Source organism: Hemicordylus capensis, chromosome 3, assembly GCF_027244095.1.
Source record: "Hemicordylus capensis ecotype Gifberg chromosome 3, rHemCap1.1.pri, whole genome shotgun sequence".
Taxonomy (NCBI): Eukaryota; Metazoa; Chordata; class Lepidosauria; order Squamata; family Cordylidae; genus Hemicordylus; species Hemicordylus capensis.
The window spans coordinates 10,129,311-10,155,579 of record NC_069659.1 but is presented as its reverse complement, the minus strand read 5'-3'; the positions used below and the strand labels follow the sequence as shown (position 1 = coordinate 10,155,579).

At 44.9% G+C, this 26,269-nt stretch overlaps 2 protein-coding genes across 2 annotated transcripts in view; both read left to right on the top strand.

Moving 5' to 3' along the window:
• ALG8 (ALG8 alpha-1,3-glucosyltransferase) overlaps positions 1-12,902 on the top strand; it is a 29,535-nt gene extending 16,633 nt beyond the window's left edge. Inside the window, exons 7-13 of the mRNA XM_053313021.1 lie at positions 3,098-3,201; positions 4,075-4,195; positions 6,048-6,187; positions 8,363-8,502; positions 9,980-10,077; positions 10,502-10,574; positions 12,211-12,902. Coding sequence (XP_053168996.1) covers positions 3,098-3,201; positions 4,075-4,195; positions 6,048-6,187; positions 8,363-8,502; positions 9,980-10,077; positions 10,502-10,574; positions 12,211-12,442 — 908 coding nt within the window. The 3' untranslated portion in view covers positions 12,443-12,902. The remainder of the gene's footprint in view (positions 1-3,097; positions 3,202-4,074; positions 4,196-6,047; positions 6,188-8,362; positions 8,503-9,979; positions 10,078-10,501; positions 10,575-12,210) is intronic.
• Positions 12,903-14,773: 1,871 nt separating this feature from the next.
• NDUFC2 (NADH:ubiquinone oxidoreductase subunit C2) lies at positions 14,774-20,433 on the top strand. Its single transcript, XM_053312163.1, has 3 exons — positions 14,774-15,089; positions 17,202-17,345; positions 20,240-20,433. The coding sequence occupies exons 1-3, from the start codon at positions 14,933-14,935 to the stop codon at positions 20,287-20,289; spliced, it is 351 nt and encodes a 116-aa protein (XP_053168138.1). The 5' UTR covers positions 14,774-14,932; the 3' UTR covers positions 20,290-20,433.
• The last annotated feature ends 5,836 nt before the right edge of the window (positions 20,434-26,269 follow it).

Below are 26,269 nucleotides of genomic sequence, written 5' to 3'. Positions count from 1 at the left end.
GCACCCATTAGGCACTACCACCCCACCCCACTCCTTTTGCCCAGATCCCATGCTATGCCCCCGAACTGCCCCAAAGTCACTAAAACTTTAAAAATTCACCAAAAATCAGCCCTTTGCCCAATCCCCCTGAAATTGGGGTGGTAGACTCTACCCATTGGGCACTACCACCCCACCCCAAAATTTTGCCCCTGGGCCCCTTTTTACCCCCCCGAATCGATTCGGATTCGGATTAAATCTGAATCCGAACCAAATCAAGGGTGATTCGGGTGACCCAGATTCGGGCACAAAACAGAACAGGGGTGATTCGGTTCGGGTCCGAGCCAAATCACCCGAAATCCCAAATTGCACACCCCTACTAAGCACACACACAGAGAAGAAGCAGGAGGCGGAGTGTGGATTCTATGATAGCATATTAGAGTGGATTGATGGTGTCTCATTGAAAATCTCATTTGCTATCATAGAATCCACACTCAATACCTCAGAAACAAGAGAACCCTGTACCCATGGGGGTGCCCCTACCAGAGATCCCTGTACCCCATGGGTTAGAAACCCATGGGGGTGTTTGGCACCCTATGTGCACTACACCACCACTTGCTCTGGGCCACCCCAGCACCCCCATGTGCACTTATAGGGCTGCTGAAAGCTCCATTATAACTTATTATGAGGAAAAACCTTAAAGACGCGTAAACTTCAAAAATCACTTAAAAATCACCTCTTTGCCCAATTCCTTTCAAATAATTCTGATAGCTTCCTTGCCCACCCTAGGAACTACCACCCACCACACTGCACTCTACGACACCCCTTTCCCCCCGACGTGAAGCTATACATTTGCTGCAATCCTAATTATTCTCTATGAGGAATTCAAAAACACTTAACAATTCACCAATAATCAGAGGAGTGTCCAATTGCCTTGAGATTTTTTGGGTGGTAGGCACCCATGCCTGTCTACCACCCACCCTGCTTTTGTGCTCCTAGGTCCTCCACAACAGGGGATATGGACTGGTTCGGGTCCCATTATACTCAATGAGAAAAATAATTAAAAATATTTCAAATATTCATAAAAAATCATAGGGGTGTCTGATTGCTTCAGGGTTTGCATGGTTGTTGGCACCCATGAGTGCTCCACAATAAGAAATAATGGCCTGGTTCGGGTCCCATTATAGCCTATGAGAGAAAAATAAAAATATTTTTCAAAAATTCATAAAAAATCGTACGAGTGTCCGATTGCTTTGGGGTTTGGGTGACAGGTACCCCTGGGAGCCAGCTACCATCTGACCAATTTTCAGCTTTCCGAACCGATCCGAACCGGTCCGAACCGGTTCGAAACGAACCACCCCCAGTTCGGTTCAGATTCGAACCGAACCAGGGGTGGTTCGGTTCGATCCGAACCTCCGAACCGGAACCGGTTCGGACCCGAACCGGTTCGGATCCGAACCGGTTCGCACATCCCTACCTACAGTTGATTATAACTGGGGAGAGTCATTCATGGATCAGGCCAATGGCTTCATGTGGTCTTGGGCTTGTGCCCGGTGCTCTGTTCACTGTGCCACACAATGTCTCTCTGGGGGGAGGCAGTTCAGGCTTCTGTGACTAAAGTGGTGACTCCAGCTGCACAGAATTTCCATTAGGTACAGAGATGAGCATCCCAACAATCTTCGCTTCCACTTCTAAAAAATAAAATAAAAATAGTTCCCAGGTTGCAAATATAGTTTTGACAGTTTGTGAGCAGTGTCTGGGATGCTAAGTATATTTTCTTGTGGTACAAGACGTGGCTTGCATGTCACACATAGCTGTCTTCTCCATTCTGTGACTAGCAGAACTGAAATTATGCCAAAAAAAGCTAATATACACATTTTTGCATAACTAGAAATTGCCACAAGAACCAGGTTGTTGATTAAAGTAGGCCATAGGAACATAGGAAGCGGCCATATACTGAGTCAGACCATTGGTCTGTCTAGCTCAGTATTGTCTACACAGACTGGCAGCAGCTTCTCCAAGGTTGCAGGTCAGAATCTCTCTCAGCCCTATCTTGGAGAAGCCAGGGAGGGAACGTGGAACCTTCTGCTCTTCCCTGAGCGGCTCCATCCCCTGTGGGGAATATCTTACAGTGCTCACACTTCTAGTCTCCCTTTCATATGCAAACAGGGCAGACCCTTCTTAGCTAAGGGGACAAGTCATGCTTGCTACCACAAGACCAGCTCTCCTCTCAATAAGGTAGCTCTGTGTATGTTGTTTCCCAAAGAGCTGAAATTTAAGATCCTTATGGACAGAGAATTGGCGTGGCTGTGGGCAAGTAGGAAGTACCAGCAGATTTGGGGTGATCCACAGATATGATAATGTTAAAAAAAAAATCTAAGGGGGCAAAAAACCCACCCCAAACTGCCCCTCTGTTAGTCAATGGGACAGAATGTCCATGAGCTCAGAGTTAACAGACAAGCAAGTGGGAAGAGGTAATGTGGGGGTTAAACAAAAAAGCGGGAAATTTATCATCTTGAAGAACTTTCCCTCAAGACACTCGTAACCCCTTCTGCTTCTGTGGAGGAAAGGTATGTAAAGCTTGTTTGTTTTCTCACTAGCCTCTTCACAGCCTTGTGTTTCTGAGGGCAAAGGAATTTGAAAAGGAGCTGGGACTGAGCACTATCCCACTCCCCGGAATAACAAACAAAATAATAAATGTTGCAAATTAAGCAAGACCACAGTTAGAGCAGGGACTCCTGTCTGTTGCTAATACTTGTTTTCCCCCCGCCATGCCCAGCCACAGGCTGAGGTAACACTCATCGCACACCACGAATATACTGCAAGAGTTTGTTGCAGGTCAGGTCCTGTGTGTGTGTGTGTAAAAAATGTGCAGGTTCAAGCTATACACAATTGTACCCAATACACATTCTAAGAATGTGGGGATTCTCGCCTAAACCAGAGGTCATGGTGATAATTTCACTTCCCCAGATAAATTTTAATTCAGGAATAGTAGTGATAAGCTAGATCAGGTTGGAAATCCTATGCACAGCTAGCAGCAAATGAAAATTAGCTGCTAAAATGTCTTGTTTCTCCTACACATCCTCTTCTAGAATTGATCGTAATGTTTCGTTTTCTCCAGACGGATCCCTCCGATGGCGCAGTTTCAGCTTTCTTCGTCTGGTTGCCCTGGGATTAATTGTCTGCCTTGTATCTGCACTTTCACTGGGACCTTTCATTGCCTGGGTAAGAGCCCTGGACTTCCCTAAGCAACCACCTTTATTCAGCTCCTCATGGTTGCTGATTATCTGATGGTTACAAAAACAGGGTGTCTTGGTTTTGAAAGTTCTTTCCTTGAGCCAAGATGTCAAACAGATAGGGCTTGGAAACCCTGAGAGATGTTGTGAGTTTGGGGCAGGGCAGAGGGCTTTGTATATAGGTACCTGCATCCCAGCTCTGCTTGGGGATAAATCCCTTCCCATTTTACAATTTTAGAGTTGGTTGCAGGAAAAAAGCATGGTACAGGCCTTAAGCATCTGTACCGCCTTGGAATGGGGGAAGGAAAACGATGGGAATGGGGCCATGCAGAAGGTCCCAGGTTCAATCCCTGGCAGCATCTCCAGGATAGGGCTGGGAGAGACTCCTGCCTGAAACCTTGAGGAAGCCACTGCCAGTCAGAGAAGACCATACTGAGCTACATGGACCAATGACCTAACCCAGTATAAGTATTCCTGTGCTTCCTGTGATTGCTTGTTTGAAAATGCCCCATATCTGAAATCTCTCTGCAGATAAAAAGCTTAACCATCAGGGAGATATTCTGCAAAGCTGCTGGTCTAGCTTCCTGTCTGACATGCTGTATAAGAAGTAGTTATACATGTGTACAACCACCCCTGCAATCTGAGGTGTACTGACCAGAGAGGGCTGTACCATGTATTCTCTCTGAATTTTTACATCTGCTCTTGATCATGAGTTAGCAAGAGCAGTGCACCAGCGATGATCTGAATTTGGAACAATCCTTTAGTTAAGCTATGTCTTTAATAGGGGTAATGTCATCTTTGGGTTCTCGGTTTAAATGGAAAGCAACATAGTGGAAACGTTAAACATTTTTCTTTCCTTCAGGGCCAGCTTCCTCAGGTCCTCTCCCGCCTTTTTCCTTTCAAGAGAGGCCTCTGCCATGCATACTGGGCTCCTAACTTCTGGGCAATGTACAACGCTCTGGACAAAGCTCTTTCTGTGATTGGTACAGTACATTAATTCTGCATGCCTAGTGCTTCTTTTGTGTGTAAACTGTTGCAAGATTGTTATTCCCTTTCAGAGACCTTTGCTAGAAGGGAGAGCCATCTTCCTGGTTACATTTTTTACTTTTAAATATATATATATAAGGATTAATCAATGGGATTTGCTGCCACAAAGCATAGTGCTAGCCACTCTCTTAGATTACTTAAAGGGGGGATTAGATGAATCCATAGAGGACAACTCTATCGGTGGCTGGTAGTCATAATGGCCATATGCTGCCTCAGCCTCCAGGTTCAGAGCCAGGTTGCCTCTGAATAACATTTGCTGGGAAGCAGGAGAGAGCTCTTTGGTGACACGTCTCATTTCTGGCCTTCCCAGAGGGACCTAGTTGGCTATTGCAGGGATAGGATACTGGACTAGAAAGGGCTTTAGGCTGATCCAGCATGGCTCTTATGGTCTTAAAATGTAGACATGAGGACAGTTTATGTGCGTGTGTTTTAACTTGCTAGTTTAGGTGAGTGTGTTGGCTGATCCAGTATCTTGCCTCTGGTCAATATCAGAAGCAAAGGCAGCAGTGAAATTTCACTGCAAGCTTGTTGGCTTAGGAGGCAAAATAGAAGGTTCGGGAACACAAGATTTGCAATTCCCTAAGTAAGGTTGGTAACATGGCCTCAAGACCCTTGGCACTATCCACCACTTAACAGAAATCCAGCCTGCTTTTTTCTTTCTACGTCCGCACTTCTAGCCTTCACCGTTTCCGAAAATAAAACCACAGATGTGTTCTTGAATTTCTTACAGCTAGATTGTTAGTTTTGTTTTCCAAGTGTGGCTTAAACTTTGCAGCTTTGAAAAGAGCTGTTGTGGAATAAGAAATGCTTTGGCACTGTCTGCCATGTTCATGCAAATCAGCTGCAGTTCTAAGATTTCTGACATGGGTTTTTTCAAGATGCTAATATATATTCCATCATCAGTGTGAATTACCATTGCGGTGGTGGTGGGGGGATGGATATCCACACTAAGAAGTAAACCGTCATGTTGTATTCTTAAGGGAACCTGCTAGCAATCTGCAGCAGTCCATGAAACAACTATGAAAGAACTATCTCGTTCCCCGCTCAGGGGGGCTATGCCATTGACAGATCCGGTGGGTGGGGACTAGAGACAGGGCCTTTTCCAGTTGTGGCCCCTCGGCTTTGGAATGCCTTCCCAGATGTGCTTCACCATGTTCCCTCCCTCTGGGTTTTTAAGAAACCATTGAAAACCAATCTTTTGAGAGAAGGTTTTTGTTTCTTGTCTGTCCCAGTACGTTTTAAATCTGATTTTTAACTGGGTCTAGTTTTTAACTCAATTCGAATTAATTGTGTATTGCTTTGTTGTATTTGTGAGCCACCCTGAGCAGTATTGTACTAGAGAGACAGGATTCCCCACCTCCACCCCCATATTTCTTTTAGTCGAACTTGAAAAGAGACCATTGTTTCATGGATTGCCTGCAGATGGTGCCAATAATATAATGCAACCTCTTCCTTCTTAGTGTGGATTCCCCATTCTGTTTTCTGTGGTAACATGTGCTGATGTTGTCATCTGAAAGAACCCATGGCCCTAGTGTTGAATAATATGCCATCCTCTTCTATGAATATAAAATCTCTGCCATGTCTATCTCCTTATTTCCTTCCTTGCTGCACATATCTGTGACCCTTCTGCCAAAGCATTCATGAAGACCCATATTGTCAATCATTATTTTAAATAACACTATTGAAATCGGCCATGGGACTTGCTTCCTAGTATATATGTTTACGGCTTTTGTCCATGAGGCTGATGTTGTGCCTGTGCTCCTTAATTAACTGGATTTGAACTTGCAGGTCTGAAATACAAGTTCCTCGATCCTGCAAAGATGCCCAAGGCGGCCATGACGGGAGGGCTGGTCCAAGAATTTCAGCATGCTGTCCTTCCTTCAGTGACTCCAGTGGTCAGCTTGGCTTGTACTGCCATCTCTATGCTGGTAAATGCAAATCACGCTCTCTGTTGGTGCCTCGTTGAAGCCACTTCCTTTACAGCAGGGAGTTGGCTGTTTGAATACTTGGCCTATTTACCGCTAAAAATGCAGTTGTCATCTTGTTGGGTTTTATGCCTTTAACAGCTACCTGACCTGCAAAAACTTTGCCGATGGAGCTTTGCCTGGTATAGAGATACAGTAGTGGGGAAGAGCTTTACCAGGTGCATGCCAATGCATTGGGCTGCTGTTAGACTGAGGAACAGGGCAAATAAAAAAAGCGGGCAGCCCTTAAATTGCTGTATTGTTCAGTGCAAAACTAGCACAGGCTAGCTTGACTGCAGGGAGGGGAAGTGCTCAAAGATCGCATCCAGTGCTTTTGGTGCCATCTAGGTATGTTGAGATGTCCCTTCGTTTTATATGGATTCCTTTACCCCAGGGGTTCTCAAACGTGGGTCCCCAGATGTTGTTGACTACAATTCCCATCATGGTCAAAGGCCATTGTGGCTGGAGATTACGGGGGTTGTAGCCCAACAGCATCTGGGGACCCAAGTTTGAGAACCCTTGCTGTGCCCTGTTGTGTCCATGTTTAACCAGCTCCATGCCTTGCGGTATTTGTTTGCAGAAAGATGATTTTGATCTCTAGGATGGCATTCATTCTGTGGCATCCATACTTGGGCCTGGTCTAAACATGCAGCTAAATCATCTGGAAGAATGGACTGTACTGCTTCAGAGTGCAGTTGAGGGCACCATCCCTTCCGAGTTCCCTGCAAGTAGAAAGCTAGCACTACAGGGAGCGAGCAAAGCTGGGACCTCCCCCCCCCACCACCACCACAATGTGCTAATTTTTCTTGCGTTTTGTGGGTTAGTGTTCAAAAAGGTCATTTCACCACTGCAGCGGTAGGGGGCAGTGGGGGAGTGGACAATCAGTTCTTACGGTCTTTAGGTTCTAGCGTTCTGCTCTTTGAAATCTTTCCTGAAACTCACTCTGAGGATATCTCCACGTGTAAACCACATTCAGAGCTGCCTGTGCCTCACAACCAAGGGACCTTGGGAACTGTAGTTCTGTACCTAATTGATTCAGAGGTTCTCAGAATTCCCCAGATATTTGGACTACAACTTCCAACCTACAATGGCTGGGGATGATGGGAGTTGTAGTCCCATGACACCTGGGGACCCAAGATTGAGAACCCCTGAATGAACATCTGGAATTGATTGCCACAGGTTATAGTGATGGCCATAACTTTAGGCAGCTTTAACAGAAAATGGAACAGATTTATGGAAGCGGAGAGGGTTATTAATGGCTAACAGTCGTAATTGCTATGCAGACCCTCCACATACAGAGGCAGCACGTCTCTGAATCCCAGCTCTGGGGGGACAAATGGAAGGGCTGCTGCCATCATGTGCCACCTATGGGCTTCCAAGAGAAGCAGACTAGCCACTGTTGGAGGCAGGATGCTGGGCTAGATAGATGCTTGGTCTGAGTCAGCAGAGCTCGGCTTGCTTTGATCAGGGGATAGGCTCAGTGGCATAGCATCTGCTTTGCATGTAGAAGGTCCCAGGTTCCCTCCCTGGCAGCATCTCCAAGATGGGGCTGAGAGAGACTCCTACCTGCAACCTTAGAGAAGCTGCTTACAGTCTGGGTGGACAATACTGAGCTAGATGATGAGCCAATGGTCTGACTTGGTCGAAGGCAGCTTTCTGTGTTCCTATATTAAGTAACTAGGTCAGTGATCTTCAAAATGTCCAATTCTAGAAGCTACCATTAACCCCAGCTCGCAACATTAATTGGGATTCACTGATCTTATATATTCTTTTCTGCTTTGCTGTGTATGTCTACCCATCTTTCTCTCTCCCTCCAAAATGTTTCTGGCTCCATTGGTGCAGCCCTCCAGTTGAAGACCAGTGAAACTGGCAATTGTTAAAGCATTTTCAGCATGCACTCAGAACTACACTTCTCAGAGTTCCTTGGGTAGAAGAGATTCACGCCCATATAGTGCGCCTAGTGTCCCTGAAGATGAATTGCGTCCTCCTTCTGGCAGTACCAAGCAGGTTAATAGAAGCTGGAGATTGTCAGCCTCTTGCCTATTGCAGAGCAGAAATGGGAAGCTCCAACTGAACGATGAAACGTGCTTCTAGCTCTGAAATATCCACTGAAGCTTTGTTTCTGCCTGTCGTTTCTAGCCCTCTGTTTTCTGTCTTTGGTTTAAACCCCAAGGGCCCAGAGGCTTCCTACGATGCCTGGTTCTCTGTGCGCTGAGCTCCTTCATGTTTGGGTGGCATGTCCATGAGAAGGCCATACTCCTTGCCATTCTTCCTTTGAGGTAAGAGACCGAGAAAGAGGCTCCAATTCCATATGCAGGCTGCATAACTCTTTCTGAGCTATAGCAGTGTTCACCACGTCTTGGCTTATCATCATAGAGCAGGGGTGGGCAAACCTGGCCCTCCAATGTTGAACTACAACTCCCATCATCCCCAGCCATTGTGGCTGGGGGTGATGGGAGTTGTAGTTCAACAACATTGGAGGGCCAAGTTTGCCCACCCCTGTCCTGGAGGTATAATTCTCACTTGCAATATGTGAGGTCCCAAGTTCAAATCCCCAACAAGCCATGTTCAGGAAGTCAGATTGGCTGCAATTTCCATCTCCACGTAGGGCAGGGAAAGACCCATGCCTGAAACCCTGGAGATCTTTTGGCTAGTCGGAGTAGACCAGGGGTTCTGAACCCTGGGTCCCGAGATGCTGTTGGACTGAGGCCATTGTGGTTTTGGATTATGGGAGCTGCAGTCCAACAGTATCTGAGGTTTAGAACCCCTGGAGCAGACCATACCAAACCTATAGGTTGCAGAATTCAGGTGGGTCTCCAACCACTCCCAAACAGAGATCTGCTTCCTCATGCAAATTGACTCTATGATGATATGAAACTCTAGGAAGTCTCCAAGGTCCCTGCCACCAAAAAAACAACAACACTCGAGAGAAGCCAACACCTTAGCTGAAAGCATTCCAAGGAGTAGCGTATATATTTAGCAGCACACTGGTTAAGAAATGCTTTTAGCTAGCATGTTTAAAAAACTGCATAATGGATACCTTGGCACACGGCTCCGATGCAGAATCCAGGCCGCAGTGGAGTATTTTCAGGGCTGAGTGTACTCTCTGCCAGAAGAGAGTTAAAACTTTGCACTGCTGTATAAAGAAATTCTCACATTCAGTCCCCAACATCACTAGTTCCAAGACCTTGGGTGACGGGGCTAAGAAAGGCCAAAGGCCATCTTTGTATACAACAGAATGCATTGCCTCTGTGAAAACATTTTAACTCTTTTTATTTTTTAATTATTTTTTTTGGCCCTGAATATTCTCCACTGCTGTGATGCAGCCTAGATTCTGCATCACGGTATTCATTATGCAGGTTTTTTTACATGGTAGCTAAAAGCACTTCTTAACCAGTGTGCTACTAAATATATATGCTATTTCTTGGAATATTTCAGCTAAGCTGTCAGCTTCTCTTAGGAACAAAGGAAACTGCCATATACTGAGTCAGACCATTGGTCTATCTAGCTCAGTATTGTCTTCACAGACTGGCAGCGGCTTCTCCAAGGTTGCAGGCAAGAATCTCTCTCAACCCTATCTTGGAGAAGCCAGGGAGGGAACCTGGAACCTTCTGCTCTTCCCAGAGCAGCTCCATCCCCTGAGGGGAATATCTTGCAGTTGTTGTGTTTTGTTTTGTTCTGTTTAACCTCACTGGAAGATCTCTCTCCCCGCTAATGCTTGCTTTTTTTAAAAAAAGGCCTCTTCTTGTCTTATAGCTTGCTGGCTGTAGAACGGCAAAGAGATGCTGGCATCTATCTGGTTCTGTCTACTACAGGGCATCTTTCCCTCTTCCCCCTGCTGTTCACAGCACCCGGTGAGTCTTCTCTGCACACACACTCTCATTCTTCTGTAATAAGAGTATTAAAAATATTGATCTACCTCAAAAGCTTGTTGTGTACATTTTGGGCAATCATGGACACACTGCAGTCAGTGAAAAAGTTTATGTTTAGGGCTGCAGCCTTTAATCAGGCAGAATAGTCAAAACCCATTTTAACTTCCTACAAAGATACCCTGGTTAACTGGGCAACATGTTGTTTGTTAAATACTGTGTATTTAATTTCAGTACTTTTTATCAAAACAGCAGGTGGCAGGCACCGCAAAAGAGTCTCTCTTTTCAGTAGACACCTGCTACACAGAAGAGAATGTTTTTCTCCCTTCAGAACTTTGCTTTAGTCATGTATATCATACACAGATCCGTACAGATGTCTCAAGTTTGCCAACCGTTCTTTATGTTTCAGAACTGCCAATTAAAATCTTCCTCATGCTGCTGTTCACTGTGTACAGCTTCTCCGCGCTGAAGGCCATCTTCAGGTAACGACTAAACAAACGGTTACTGGGCAAGCCAAGGAAAGCTCCCCCCCACCCACCCCCCACCCAACTGCTAGTAAGAACAGTCCTGTGCATGTTTACTTTAGAAGCTTCACTGAGTTCAGTAGGACCTACTCCTGTAAGTATGTACACTATTTGGTGCCTTAATGAAGCTAGATCAGTGGTCTTAATTACTTTTCAAGTGGGGGCCATTTCCCACTTGGGAAATATTGAAAAATTCATTATTCAGTGTGGGAGCCGTTTCCTACTGTGCTGACCTGCACTTTGCTCTGTGCTGGGAGAGCCTTTTAAGAGAGACAGAGGAGCCCTCTCTTAGGAGCTCTGTGGGGAAAGGGATGGGAAGGGCTACACTTCTCAGCACCCCATGCACACCTTCCAAGCAGTGTTCCCTCTAACAGGGATTCCCAGATGTGTTTGATTGCAACTCCCATAATCCCCAGCTGCAATGTTGCTTGTGGATTATGGGAGTTGTCCTCAACAACATCTGAGAATCTCTGTTAGAGGGAACACCGCTTCCAAGATGGTGCAGGGACTCCAGAGGGCTGCACTTATCTTTAAGGAGCCTCCACCCCTTTTGTTTTGGCACTGGGTAGGCCACAGCACAGCACGGTGGGAACAGTTACCTCCACCTGGGGCCAGAGGGACTGTGCAGAGTATTCAGCTTTGTCTGAAGTGTCATACGGGTCCAGAAAACAATAAGGTTGAAGGGGGCTGTCCAGGCCTTACAATGAAGATGGCCAGATGGCTGCAAGGTGTTTGAAACCTGGTGAATGCTAAAGAGACTTATTCCAATCCTATTAATTCTTGCTTGGAAGCAAGGCCGATATTCAACAGGGCTTACTCCTAGGTAAGTGTGCATACGATTGCAGCCTCTTTTTTTCTTTTTAAAATCTAGGTTCATATGTCAAAGCGGCCATTTTGCATTAAGATTTTGTGCTGCAATGTTACGAAGAAGAAAATGTTGATGCAGTCTGTGGAAAGAAGTGTTTAGGTTACCGTTTCTATCTACAACTGTGTCTAACACAAGGGACCAAGGGAAACGAGCAGTGATCAAACTGATTTTATTTTAACATATTTTGCATGCTGCTTTTCATATCAAAGCAGCTTGCAAAATTAAAATAAGAACAAAATTAAAACAATACAATAAACTAGCCCTTCCCCATGCATTTCAATCCTGATCTCTTCCTTGCCCTGCCGTGGCTATTTAAAATGAAAAAAACATTAATACAAGGGTCAGGCGTGCATCAACCCCGCTGCTAACTGAGCACACGAGGCACCTTTTAAAAGTGGTGATTCTCTAGAATTTAGCAGGGGGAGAGCAACTGTCCCTCTCCAGCCCCAGCACAGCATCCCTCCAGTGGGGGTTACTGCCTTAAATTTCCTTTTAGGTTGTGAGCCCTTTTGAGATTTGGAACCATTTTATTTCTTTATTTTTCTGTGTAAACCACTTTGAGCGCTTCTGTTGAAAAGCAGTATATAAATACTTGTACTGGTGGTATTTACATGTAGTGTAGTATATCTTAGCAAAACCCAGGAGCAATCTCGGAAAGCAGCAACTTCTTAGACACTATTATGTTTAAAAATAATAATAAATCCATTTTTTCTCCTCCCCTCACAGGAGAGAAGGGCCTCTGATTAACTGGCTGGAAACTATCTACCTCATTGGACTAATACCTCTGGAAATCGTCTGTGAAATCGTGTTTCCTTTCACCACCTGGATGTTAAAATTTCCCTTCCTCCCTTTATTGCTTACTTCTGTATATTGTGCTGTAGGCATCACGTATGCTTGGTTCAAACTCTACATCTCTGTCTTCACGGGACCATCAGTTGTAAGACAAAAGGAAGAATAAAGATGTTTACAGTGGACCAAGTTCACAGAGATGGTTCCAGAAAATTAACCAGTACTGAATGGTGGCTGTTCTTGGGACATAATACCTTAAGTGTATTTAAGTACTTACAGTATATTAAAGTCATCTAGTGGTGCCATCTTCTTCAGAAATAGCTCCTGTTTCCTTAAGAACTCTGAAGCACGGCAGTAGTTGGCAAATACTCTTAAGCAGGATAAATTTCCAGTTTGAGAGAAGAAGCTTCTTGTTTGTAAAAGGACTTTTAAATTAGATTTTGTGTAATGGAATTGGAGTTTCCTTAACCTTTGGGTTGAGCTGAAGCAAATACTGGCTATTTTACTGGAGCTGCCTTTGCTTGTCACCTGTAAGCTGTCCTTGTGTTAAAGGATCACTGCTCTCCAGAAAAGAAATTTAATTACAATCATGCATGGTGAAAGATGGAAATAAAAGTACTCTTTTTATATATTTGTCTAAAAATGATGATTGTAGATGTCTCTGTCATATTATGCACTTGTACTTATTCTGTGGGTCAGCTCTGCAGTCTGGTTGTCACTGTGGGTGGCAGTCTGTCCTGAAATCCACTTGGCACATAGTCTGCTGTAGCTTCCTCAGGTTCCTTTAACCCTGTCTGTGTGTTTCTGTAAACTTTTGTAGAAGATTTTTGTGTATTATATTTCAGCTTTGCAATGTGTAACTTATTTGGATACAAAGCTGTGAACACATCAGAATGGAAAATTGCTGCACTGGCATGCTTCCATCACGGTGTTCTGCTTCAGGTTATTCTGCCAGCCGAAGGTGGGGATTGCTGGGTAGTTTTTGTCTTATTTTTTTTCCTTCTGAAGAAGAAAAAGAGCCTTCTATCGTAAAGCTGGCATCAATGATCCATGTCTAGATTTGCAGTGGGCACCTGCCAATTTAGTATTGGTCACAAGATTACACATAGCTATCCCTCTGGAAGATGCAAAGTTCATCTTTTCAGGTGCCACAAGACCCTTTTGTTTTGGATGCAACACAAACTGACAAATCTATTGTGTGGCATCAGCTTGCGTGGAATAAAGCACACCTGTCCCCTCCCTCTAGTTCCAGTATATGAACACCTAAACTGCAATGAACTTATTAATCCTTAGCATGCCAGAATGCTATCTGTTGTGTTACGACAGGCAATTGCCTGTAGGAAAATCCTGATAGCCCCCATTTCAGGGATGAAATGTTGGTCCCTACAGGGACAGCATTTGTCCCTCATTTTGGTGGCGGAGCCAGCAGCTTCTTATTTTGAGAAGTTTTTGGTTGAAAAGTGGTATAACTTGAATATGTTCTAAATAATAACAATGCTGGCATTATTCAATAGCATATAATTCAATTACATATAGGTCAATGATAATCAAGGGGTTTTTTTTGATTACCACATACACCTCCTGGGGGGGGGGGCACCAGTCCCCTGAAACTTGTGTCCCTCATTCTGGCAATGAAATGTTGGCAAATGTTGGGAAGAGAACTGGTCTTGTGGTAGCAAGCATGACTTGCCCCTTAGCTAAGCAGGGTCTGCCCTGGTTGCATATGAATGGGAGACTACATGTGTGAGCACTGTAAGATATTCCCCTCAGGGAATGGAGCCGCTCTGGGAGGAGCATCTAAGTCCCAAGTTCCCTCCCTGGCTTCTCCAAGATAGGGCTGAGGGAGACTCCTGTCTGCAACCTTGGAGAAGCCGCTGCCAGTCTGGGTAGACAATACTGAGCTAGATAGACCAAGGGTCTGACTCAGTATATGGCAGCTTCCTATGTTCCCAACCCTAAGTCGGGGACTGTGGAAATTGCAGGCCAACAGCTGTAGGAGGCCGCAGTCTGTGCAGCCCCCTCCTTTAGACATCCAGTGATTAGAGAACATTAGTTTTTATAGTTCTCAGTTTTTAGGTTTTTTCCAAACACCTTCAATTTGCCGGGTGGTGGGAAGAGTAATTTTAATTGTCGTTTTAACCTGGGGCTTTTGAGTTGTTTAACTTAACTTGTTTAATTGTATTCGTCTCTCATTTTACATTGTGACTTTTTTTCTTTTATTAATGTTGTGAGCCGCCCCGCGCAGGCGTATACTGGAGGGGCGGGGTATAAATATTGTAAACAAACACACGATGGAATTTCTTGTCTGCCGCAGCAGTACCGGCCTCTACAAACGGCGGCAACGAGGGAGGGCTAACCCGCCGCCAGCAGGTGGCGACCGTGAGCCGCTCTGCGCGTGCCCGTGCTCCCTTATTCCTCCAGAGGAAAAAGGAGGTCGGTAGAGGGAGCCAAAGAGCGGCGGAACCTTTGTGCGCCGGGGCGGGGGACAGGCTTGGGGACGGACCGCCAGTTGTGCGGCGGGGGACAGGTTTGGGGACGGACCGCCTGTTGTCCTTGGGCCTAGCGCTCGGGCTGCGGGCGACGGGCCCGGTGTGTGTCGCTCTCCGTGCTCCGGCCGGTCTCCGCTCGCCTTCTCCTCCTTCTCGCCTGGGCTGGCGCCATGGGGCTCTTCCCGCTCCAGATCCGGTTGCCGGACGATGCGCGGTCGCTGCCGCCCCAGCCGGTGTTCAGCCCGGTCTCGCTCTGGATGGGCTTCATGGGCTGGGTGGGCGCCCTGCTCGAAAACGGCATCAACCAGAGGCCTATCCTGGGATGCGGTCAGTCGCCTGGATGGGCGGGGGTTGGGGCCGGGGCTGAAGCCCGCCTGGAAGCCGCGCTCTCACCGGAGAAATCACTCTGCACATGCTCAGAGAATCGCTGCTTCGGCGGTTGGGGTCTGGTGCTTCCAAAAATCAGGGGTCCTGGGACGAGAGGGGTGGGAGTCGGGGATTAAGGGGGTGAGTGCCCGACGACAGGTAGCTCGCCCCACCCTATTGCTGGACCACTGTCATGACTTGAATTAGAGGCTCTTTTTCCATACCTGGAGTGTGTTGTTTTTAATTGTCAGTCATAAACGCACATAAATGTGAAGCTGCCATATACTGAGTTGGAACATGGGTCCGTCTCGCCCAGAACTGCCTGCACTGACTGGCAGCAGCTATCCGGGGTTTCAGGCAGGGGTCTTTCCCAACGCTACAAATAGGGCTTTTAAAGCCCTTTAGCTTGCATCCCCTTCAGAATGGAAGGTGTGCATTCACATATCAGCCAGATTTACCCCAAAGTCCCTGCCACCTTAAGGGGCACAGCAGGGAAGTGCTTGATTAGCAAGCCAGAGGTTGCCGATTCAAATCCCCGCTGATATGTTTCCCAGGATATGGGAAATACCTATATCGGGCTGCAGCAATATAGGAAGATGATGAAAGGCATCAACTCACATTGCGTGGGAGATGGCAATGGTAAACCCCTTCTGTAGTCTACCAAAGACAACCACAGGGCTCTGTGTTTGCCAGGAGTTGACATCAACTCGATGGCACACTTTACCTTTATCTTTTTACCCTGTGAGCTATCGGGGAGCACTTCACACACAATTTGGGTTTTTCACTGTGAATTAGAATGTAGCCCAACTTATATCTGGGGTTTTAAAAATCCACTTTGTGTGGGGTTTTTTTGTTTTTTGTTTGGTGGAGTGGGGTACTTTGAACTCGCTTTAAAGCCTCACAGTAAACCTGTAGCAGTATTTGGGCATTATTCTGCATATGTGCCCAAGTGTTTGGAGACATGTACGTGTTTGTGTGTGAATGATTGTGTATGCATTCATTTTAAAAGTGAACCTGGTGCACGTGTTGAACAAAACGTGTGAACAATTGTGTGTGTGTGCAGATCTGTATACAGGTGAAACTCGGAAAATTAGAATATCATGCAAAAGTCCATTAATTTTAGTAATGCAAATTAAAAGGTGAATCTGATATATGAGACAGACGCATTACATGCAAAGCGAGATAAATCAAGCCTTAATTTGTTATAATTGTGATGATCATGGCGTACAGCTCATGAAAACCCCAAATCCACAATCCCAGAAAATTAGAATATTACATGGAACCAATAAGACAAGGATTGAAGAATAGAACAATATCGGACCTCTGAAAAGTATAAGCATGCATATGTATTCAGTACTTGGTTTGGGCCCCTTTTGCAGCAATTACTGCCTCAGTGTGGCATGGCATGGATGCTGTCAGCCTGTGGCACTGATGAAGTATTATGGAAGACCAGGATGCTTCATTAGTGGCCTTCAGCTCTTCTGCATTGTTTGGTCTCATGTCTCTCATCCTTCTCTTGGCAATGCCCCATAGATTCTCTATGGGGTCAGGTCAGGCGAGTTTGCTGGCCAATCAAGCACAGTACACTGTATACTTTTCAGAGGTGCTGGTGCCTCATTCCTGTGTCTCTCCCCCCGCCCCCACACACACACCTTTTCTTTTAATTAAGTAAGATTGTGAGTCTTTTTGCAACAGGCATCCAAATTAACCTGCTTTGTGGGCTTTCATGGTTAAAGTGCGAAAGATACATATTTCTAATAATCTTAATGCTGGTGAAGCTCAGTTGGTATTGAGGGGAACCCAGATTCTCAGGGAGTTCCTCCTACAAAAGGGCATATGCAGTTCTTACTGTGGCACTGCCATCTTGGAGCAAGATTCCAGGTTTGGTGGCTGCATCCCAGATAGTCGCAGATGCTACAAATTGTGTTTTGCTCAACTAGTCTGCCAAAAGCCTTTTAAAAAATTAAATAGAACCAAAGCCTTGAAATGCTGAATACAGGTATTTGTTGAACTTGTTCTTTTCACTCCCCTACATTTATCTCCCTCCGCAACTTTTTCCTTCTCGTTTTCCAGGTGTCCATCGGCAAGTCCTGTGGGTTTCAGCATTCTTTTATGCCGGCTATTGGTGGAATAAACGATCAACTTACAACTTTGCGAAAAGAGACCGAGATATTGCGGAGTACATAAGGCATCATCCTGAGGACTTTAAGGCAAAAGGTATGTTTGTGTGAAACTGCTTCAAGAAGGGACATCAGAACTCGGGCAGCACAGCAATGAGAGGCATTAGCTTATAGCAAATCAGAAATTATTATTCTTGTTATGTCTTTCAACAAAAACAGTTCCACAGACAAAAAGAATGAGAACGTAGTCCCCTGTCTCAAAAGGGCTCAGATCTAAAAAAATTTAGATTATTTTGGTGCACTCTATGGGCCTTACTACAGCAAGTGTAGACAAATTGTGCAAATGTTTGGAGTATAGATCAGTCATGCTCATGATGAAAAATAAATGTTAACTGTCACCATTGACTCATCTGGTGGTGAACCAGCCACGAGCTTTTTCTGTAGTTACCCCAGGGGCTGTGGTACACACTCCCAGTTGAAGTTAGAGCTGCACCGTCTCTGATGGTCTTCAGATGAGCATTGAAAACCCACCTGTTCAATCTAGCTTTTAGCTGAGTTTTAAATTATTTTTAATTTTAATCATAACTGTTGATTTTGTAGTTGTTTTTAAGCAATTGCAAATTGCAATTGTGATGCTTGTGTTTGGCAGTATATGAATGCACTAAACAAATAATAAACAAACTGCTAGGTTGCCATGATAACATCTAGATTAGGAGTAGGCAACTTTGGCCCTCCAGCTGTTGTTAAACTACAGTTCCCATCATCCACAGCTGCAATTTATTACAGAGGGCTAAGGTTGCCTACCTCCTTCTAGATTCATGAATCAAAAGCACTAAGCTTGCCACCTTGCTTGTCAACAGCTGCCAAAGCCAGGCACTATTTACAAGCCTGTTCTAAAAACAGCAATGTGCCGTGGTGGTATGTGTAGGAAATCTGCCTCTGCACACATGCTCACATTGAAAGATGCCAGTGGTTTTCTGACAGTGTGACAGGGCTCCCAAAGAAGTGTCCAGCAACTGGAATTGGGGTGTGGTCCCTTGTTGGTTGTATACCAAAACTGGGGATCCTTTCAACCCAGAGCAGCTTTAGAATGAAATAGGATTTTAAAAAGAAGCACAAAGAAACCAAAAACAAAACGTCACACAAGAGAAACAAGAAAACTTGTAAAACAAGCAAGAATGCCAAGAGAGAGAGAACAAGAGAGAGAGAGGAAATTTTAAACTGGCTAATTTAGGTGCTGTGCAAGACCTGAGCAAATAAAAAGGTCTTCTCCTGGCACTGGAAAGACAACAGATTTTGGCACCAGGTGAGTTTCTTTGGGACAGTTACTTCAGACATAGGGTGCTGTTATCAAAAAGACTGTCTTGCATCACTTATGAGGCTCTATAAGTAGATGTGACCTAGGTTCCTTGGGAGCGTATAAAGTACAGGTCTGTCAGTCTCTCACCACATCCCCTTGATTTTCTTTTAATTAGAATTAATTTTAATAACTTGTTTTAATAACTGTTATGCTATTGCTTTTATTATATCATGTATTTTAATTTGTGATTTTTAAATATTTTAAATTTTGTACACCACCTAGAGATGTACATATCAGGTTCCTTGGGAGCGTATAAAGTACAGATCTGTCAGTCTCTCACCACATCCCCTTGATTTTCTTTTAATTAGAATTAATTTTAATAACTTGTTTTAATAACTGTTATGCTATTGCTTTTATTATATCATGTATTTTAATTTGTGATTTTTAAATATTTTAAATTTTGTACACCACCTAGAGATGTACATATCAGGCAGTATAAAAATATGATAAATTTAAAAAAATAAAATTTCCCTTTTATTTGACTACCACTCTTGCAAGATGCATTCTCTCCGGTAATTGGAACTGGAGAGATAATGTGTTGGGAGCGGGGGGCGGGGTAGGGGGGAGCAGACAGTAGAGGCAAAAACAATTTCCCACTCAGCTGCTTATTACAGGGTAGTTACTGCATGCTTCAATTGGCAAACTGCACCCCTGGATTTTAGGGTGACAAAAGATTTCGGTCCGAAATGCTCCACGTGAACAATTCAGACTATGGTGAAATGGTTATGCAATCATTCTACTGCAATTCCTGATACTGGCTGCAGAATTCAGGAGGAGAGGAGAGGGCTAAGCAGCCGTTCCCTGCCGAGCAGTCCTATGAGTGAGTGAGAATTAACTCGGCATAAATAGAGAGTGCTACAACTGGAGACAGAAAAACTCTGTTGGGAAATTGAGGTTTTACAGGGAAGGCTGCTGTGCCCTCTTCCCTCCTCTTTCTCCTTTTGTGTAAGTACAGGAGTGGCAGGATTGCTGAAGGCCTGCTTCTCAAAAGATGTATCCATCTTGACAGGGGAGACATGATAGAGGCTTATAAAATCATGAATAGTGTGGAGAAAGTTGATAGAAATTTTTTATCCCTCTCACATAACACTGGAACCAGCAGTCATCCTATGAAACTGATTGCCGAGAAATTTAGGATTGGCAAAAGGAAGTACTCTTTTACACAATGCCACAAGATGTGGTGACAGCCAACAATTTGGATGGCTTTGAGAGGGGTTTGGATAAATTCATGGGGAGGTCTATCAATGGCTGCTAGTCTGAGGCCTGTAAGCCACCTCCAGCCTCAGAGGCAAGATGCCTCTAAATACCAGTTGCAGGGGAGTAACAGCAGGTGAGAGGGCATTTCCTCAGCTCTTGTCTGTGGGCTTCCCAGAGGCATCTGGTGGGCCACTGTGTGAAATAGGATGCTGGGCTAGATGGGCCTTGGACCTGATCCAGCAAGACCTGATCCAGCAATTACTGGTCCTTTACCCTACTGAGTGCTGCTGTTTTAAATAATTATTAAAAATTATTTTTGAGATAGTCAGAGTTGTCAACTGTTATAATTCTGCCTTATTTTTATTTAAACTTTTTTTTAAACTTAAAGATAAGTGAATCAGCTTTTTCAACAGCATTTTCTCTTCCTTTGATAGAAAAGAAAACCATGGCAGAAGTTCTGGAGAAGTTCTATCCAGTTCGTTGAAGACCTCGCAAGCAAATGCATATAAGCCAGAGCTACTCTCAATGGGCTTTGCATAGAATGTACTTCAGCAGTTGGGACAGAATAACTGATTATATATGTGGACTGTAATCTTATGACAGTGATGAATAAATACACTATGCTTTCCCTATTGTGTGTGTGTGGTTTTTAAAATACATTTTAAACTGTAAAATCATAACAGTGTAAGAACTCACAGAATCCCTGTCTGGTCCAATGGACTTATTCACTTGTGCTCTCTCTGTCTTTATCTAAGTATCAGCCAAGAGGGAGCAGCATTTTGGATGTTTCTGCAAGCCAGGAATAAGTTAAACGCGTCCAGGTATCTCAAACAAATAAGCCAGATCTCATGCTAAAGGGAAAGGGGACATCCCCCACTTCAGTGCTTACTATTTTATTTATGTATTTATCATATTTTTATTTTTATACTGTCCGATATGTGCATTTCTTGGCAGTGTACAAAATTTAAAGCACAATGTAAAACAGTAAAAACAGTTAATATTTTACAAAATAAATTATTATTATTATTATTTCTTGTTTACACAGTCAGACATGTGTTATTGACTGGTTTGTTTTATCCACACATCGAGTCCTTCCCAAGGACCTAGGATGGCTGAATTTTATCATCAATACTGTTGGTTATTATAGATATCGTCGCAAAATATAGGCTGTTCCAAGTAAAGTTGCTTTTTGTAATTGGCCATTCTTAAGCCATTGCCAGGTTATAGAATTCCTCTTCCACCGGAGCTGCGAGAGAGGTATAGCCTATCGACATTACTGCGGGGGTGCAGAGCATGATTGATGGTCATTATTTTCCTGGTCTTACGATCTAGCGTCTCTAGCTCTGCCTGGGTCCGGTCTGTTATTCTTGCAGTGTATCTTATAACAGGTATAGCCCAGGTGTGTATGGTGTTCCCGCCATTGAGTTTGGACTTGAGGATTTTTCTAACTCTCCTGATGTATTCACTTCCAATTTTTCTTTTAACTTCAGTGTGTGCAATTTTCAGCCTGGAGAATGCCCAAATATTTGTAATGTTCTTTCTCTTCCAGGTTCTTGATGTTGCTTCCATTGGGCAGTTCTATTCCTTCTGTTTTTGTTATTTTTCCTCTGTTCATTATTAATTCAGTACACTTGTCTAGTCCAAACTCCATTGCTATATCGTTACTGAATATACGGACAGTGTTCGGTGATTTGATTTCTGACTGGGACTTTCCATACAACTTCAGATCGTCCATGTACAGCAGATGGTTGATTTGACTTGATGTTTTAGATGTTTGGTATCCGAGGCCTGTTTTGTTTAGTATTTGTGAAAGTGGAGTCATGGCGATTACAAACAACAGAGGGGATAGTGAGTCCCCTTGGAAAATACCTCTTCTAATGCTAACCTGTCCAAGTGTCTCATCATTGATTGTTAACTGTGTGCTCCACATGCTCATTGCTTTTTAAATAAATATCTGAATGTTTTTGCTGACACCAGTTGTTTCTAAACATTTTAGTATCCATGTGTGAGGCAATGAATCGAAGGCTTTCTTGTAGTCATTCCAATTGGGAAAATTGGGAGCACACACAGCTCCCAAACCTGGGCAGAACACAGGTTTTTTGGCTGTGTGAATGACCTCATATACAGATAGATAGATAGATAGATTTTATTACGATCGTAGATCAGACAATACAACAAAAAACATTACATCAGACTAGAGCGTATAATACAAACAGTGTAGCAAAACCTAGCCACATTGAAAGTGATCTCTTTACAAAAGTTAGATAACAAGAACTCTAAATAAAATTCATCAGAGTGACCTGGAAACTCCCCCCAAAGAGGAGTAATTAGTTTTAAACGAGCATCACTATAAAATTTACACTATAAAATAACACGAGGGGTAGTTTCTACGTGCCGTAGAAACTACCCCTCATTTACCCTGTAACATTCCATGTGGGTTATAATGGAACATGTGTGCAGCTGTGCAAGAGTGAAATTGCACCCTTGCCCAAACTCATGGAATTGTGATGATGGAGGGGATGCCCCAAGAAGGAGCCTGATCTCTCACAGGTTGCTTCAACCAACTGTCCAAATTGCGGTTTCTTTACGTCTTTTCCAATATCAGCCCCTTGTTGTGTGTGTCTGCTCCTGAGGGCTAGCAAGCACAGATGACCATTCTTGCCGGAGCTGCTTTCTGACTCACACCAGTTATATCTGCATAATGCGGTGCATCAAGTTAGCCAATATTTTAAAAGGAACCAGTGCCAGAGTGCCTTTCTGCTTCAGGACCCCCTACCACTTATTAAGAGCTTTGGGAGAAGTCCGCCTGAGGCTGCCCCCAACTTGTCTGCTGGTGACTCAGAGTTGGGCTTTTTCTATAGCCGCCTCAAAGGCCTGGGATGAACTCCCTGTTGTTGTCAGAGCTTCTCCATCGCTAGAAGGTTTTAAAAGAGCGCTCAAGACCCATTTATTTCATCAAGCCTTTGATCAGCTGGAAACTGGGTTTTATGGTTGTTGTTACTGTTGTAAGGTTAAAGTATGTTGTCAAATCGATTTCGACTCCTGGCACCCACAGAGCCCTGTGGTTTTCTTTTGGTAGAATACAGGAGGGGTTTACTATTGCCTCCTCCCGCGCAGTATGAGATGATGCCTTTCAGCATCTCCCTATATCGCTGCTGCCCAATATAGTACCAGCAGGGATTCGAACTGGCAACCTTCTGCTTGTTAGTCACGCATTTCCCTGCTGCACCACTTAAGGTGACTGTTACTGTTGTAGCATGGGTTATTTTTAATGATTAAAATTGTTTTAATCTTTGGTTTTAATTTCTTTTTCTTTTCTTTTTACATTTATATCCCACTCTTCCTCCAAGGAGCCCAGAGTGGTGCACATGGTTAGGTTTATCCTCACAACAACCCTGTGAAGTTGGTTAGGCTGAGAGTTAAGTGACTGGCCCAGAGTCACCCAGTCAGTAACACGGCTGAATGGGAATTTGAACTCAGGTCTCCCCGGTCCTAGTCCAGCACGCTAGCCTCTTATAAACCACCACGAGACATTTGTATGAGGCAGTATATAAATGTAATAAACGAACGAAAATATACTCCCCCACCCACCCACTTGTCAATAGAGAACATTGGTGGATGGTGATGTGTGGGAACAGGGGTGGTCTTTTCATGAGGGGAGCTGGGAGGGTTACCTCAAGCAGCAGATTCCTGGGGCATCAGCAGCACAGCGTGATCACATTTGTTGCCACCATTGGAACAGCACTTTGGGATCGCTCTGAGCCTTGCAAGCAATGCCAGGAGTCCCTTTCCTCACACTCTGGCAAAGCTTGCAAGAAGCACAAGGAGAGGAGAGGAAGCTGGCAACCCCACACTTTCCTCCTTGGCACTTTCCAGACTAGCTGCTCAACAGCAGCAAAATGCCTCTGTTCAGGCAAATTACATTCAAAACATAAACAGCAGGGGGAGAAGTCTCGCAGAAACTAACAACCCGAAAAAACAGCAACTTCTTTACACCGGATATACGACGTGCTAGCTCTATATCGCAGTGATCCGAATCCAAAACAAGGCATTGGCAATGTGAACGGCACCCTGCTGTCCGCGTAGGGACTGCAGTGTGACGATGCAGGCAGTGTGAAGACACACTTCTGAGATATGATGTGGCCCCGTTGCAGGGTCTAATCTGGAAACTGCCCTTCAAAGCTTTCAGAAATCAGTTTCGAAACTGATCCAGTAATCTTTGCAGTTTGTTCATGTGGACATTTGTCCGGGGGGGGGATCCTGTTGAGAGTGTGGGGGAGTCAGAAAGAAAAATGGAGGGAAAGGAGAAGGAGAAAAATGGAGTTGCTAAATAAACAGTTAGTTGAATCCACATGAAACTTCCTTGTGTGTATGAGGGGAGCCGCTATAAAACCAGTAGTGTAGGGAGGTTGGTAGCGGCCCCCCACCCCCTGAATCTGACATCAGACGCAGGGGCCAAGCTAGCCATGCCCCTGCGTCTAATGTCAGATGGGGGGCCATGGTCTCCCTCCCAAATGGGGCTACGCGGACCCGTTTGGAAGGGAGATCGGCCTGTGCTGCATTGGGCAGCGTGGGCCGGAATGACTCTCCCCCACTTAAAGGGGCCAATATCTCTCCTAAATGGGGGGGTGCGACCCTGTTTGGGATAGAGATTGATCGGCACTGCTGCATTGGCAGAGAGACCAGGAGTGGCTTTCCCTGCCTTTAAGGAAGAGAGAGTCATTCTGGCCGCACTGCCAACGCAGCACAAGCCGATTTCGGCTCCAAATGGGGCCGTGAGGCCCCGTTTAGGACTGGAATAACACCCCTCACGTCTGACGTGCAGCTGGGGCTTTTTCCAAATATAACATCTTTGGAATGTGGACAATCAAAATTTTTGAGAACTGCCCTTAATATTCCAAGATCTGTTTCAAATGCTGCTGCCCGTTTGGAGACTGGCTTTATTAGGGTTGAGGCCAGTATCTGGATTATTATGCTCTGTTACTGGCTCAAACTAATTTATCATCCAGTTGTTCTGGCTCCTCTGATTTTACAGGATGATTTTGGCTCCAGGTGGATCCAGTCTATTGAGGCTAAAATAGCTACTTTGGGCCTCTCTGTTGCAATACTGTCTAAGATGGGATTTGATCAGGCAAGGTTGCTGGTTAAACGACGAGTGTTCAACTCCGAACGGCAAAATGACCTCGGGAAGGTCTCCAAATTTTACATCCTAGAGGAAAGAAGATATCTAGTCTCTGCAATGAATTATTTTACCTGGTTGGAATTTCCGAGGTATAGGAAAGCTTTTACCTTGGCTCGTTGCCATTGTTTACCCTCGGCAGTTCTAGAAGGGCGCTATAGCGGGGTTCCATTTGCTGACAGACTCTGCCCTTGTGGGTTGGATCAGGTGGAAACTACTGAACATGTTCTATTATTCTGCCTGTTTTACAAGTATATCCGTGAATCTTTCATTACTCCTTTGCTTTGTAAATTTCCCGGTCGACAGGAGCAATTTTATTGTTCCTTGTTGCTTTCGGACTCAAGAGTGTTTAATTACATCTAATGTGGCTAAATTCTGTGCTGCTGCCATAAATATACATCACCGGATGGTTAATAAGGATATTTTACTGTTTTAAATTTTTATCATCATTATGATTTACATTTTGTCAAAAAAATTTAATTAATTCTAATTTCAGCCTGTTTTAATTACATACATTCAATTATATAACTGTAATCAATTATATAACTGTAATCTTTTTCTTCTGTTTTGGCTTGTGGCTGTAACATTAAAGAACTATGAACTACTAGTATTTGTAAGCCTGTTTTAATAACGGGCTCGGGGGGGGGGGTGCTACTTTTGGCCTCACCTTGGGCTGCCAGCGGGCCCAGTCCCCGTCGTGGCTGCCACCAGCGGGGCCAGTCTTCTTCTTAAAGAATTTTCAGCCCATTAGATTAACGGGCGCTAGGAGGGAAACGGGCCACCTTCCCTGCTCCGTATTGCTGCTGGGAAACCGAGTGCTGCCGGGCTAAGTCGGGTGTCTGCCTTTGAGCCGCTCTTGCCCGCTCCCTTCTCCTTGCGGCCCGGCCCAGCCAGGCCCACTGACTCGCTCCGCGGTCAGCCCCGCAACCACCAACTGTGGCCGCCGCTGCCCTGGGCCCCACTCGCCGCCGCCATCACTTCCCCGTCCAGCTTCGCTTCCCCGGCACCGCTTCCCCGCCGCTTCCCTGCACCGCTTCCCCGGCCGGCTTCCCCTCGCCACTTCCCGTGACCCAACATGGCCACCCACGCATGCTCAGAACTGCCGAGAAAGACACGGGCGGCACGGGATCACGCTCAAGCCTTTTATTATAGAGGATGAACACCCCTCACATCTGACTTCAGATGCAGGGGGCGTGTTTGGGGCCGCTCTCACGGCCCCTGATTGGTGGCGGCCCGGGTTCTTTGAACCTGTTTGCCCAATGGTGGCTCTTCCCCCCTGTATAAA

What these genes read in the sequence shown, in the direction of transcription:
- NDUFC2 (XM_053312163.1), top strand. Translation starts at nt 14,933, where the DNA reads ATGGGGCTCTTCCCGCTCCAGATCCGGTTGCCGGACGATGCGCGGTCG. An exon ending in GAGGCCTATCCTGGGATGCG is followed by an intron (nt 15,090 to 17,201) that starts GTCAGTCGCCTG and finishes CTCGTTTTCCAG; the next exon opens with GTGTCCATCGGCAAGTCCTG. An exon ending in TGAGGACTTTAAGGCAAAAG is followed by an intron (nt 17,346 to 20,239) that starts GTATGTTTGTGT and finishes TTCCTTTGATAG; the next exon opens with AAAAGAAAACCATGGCAGAA.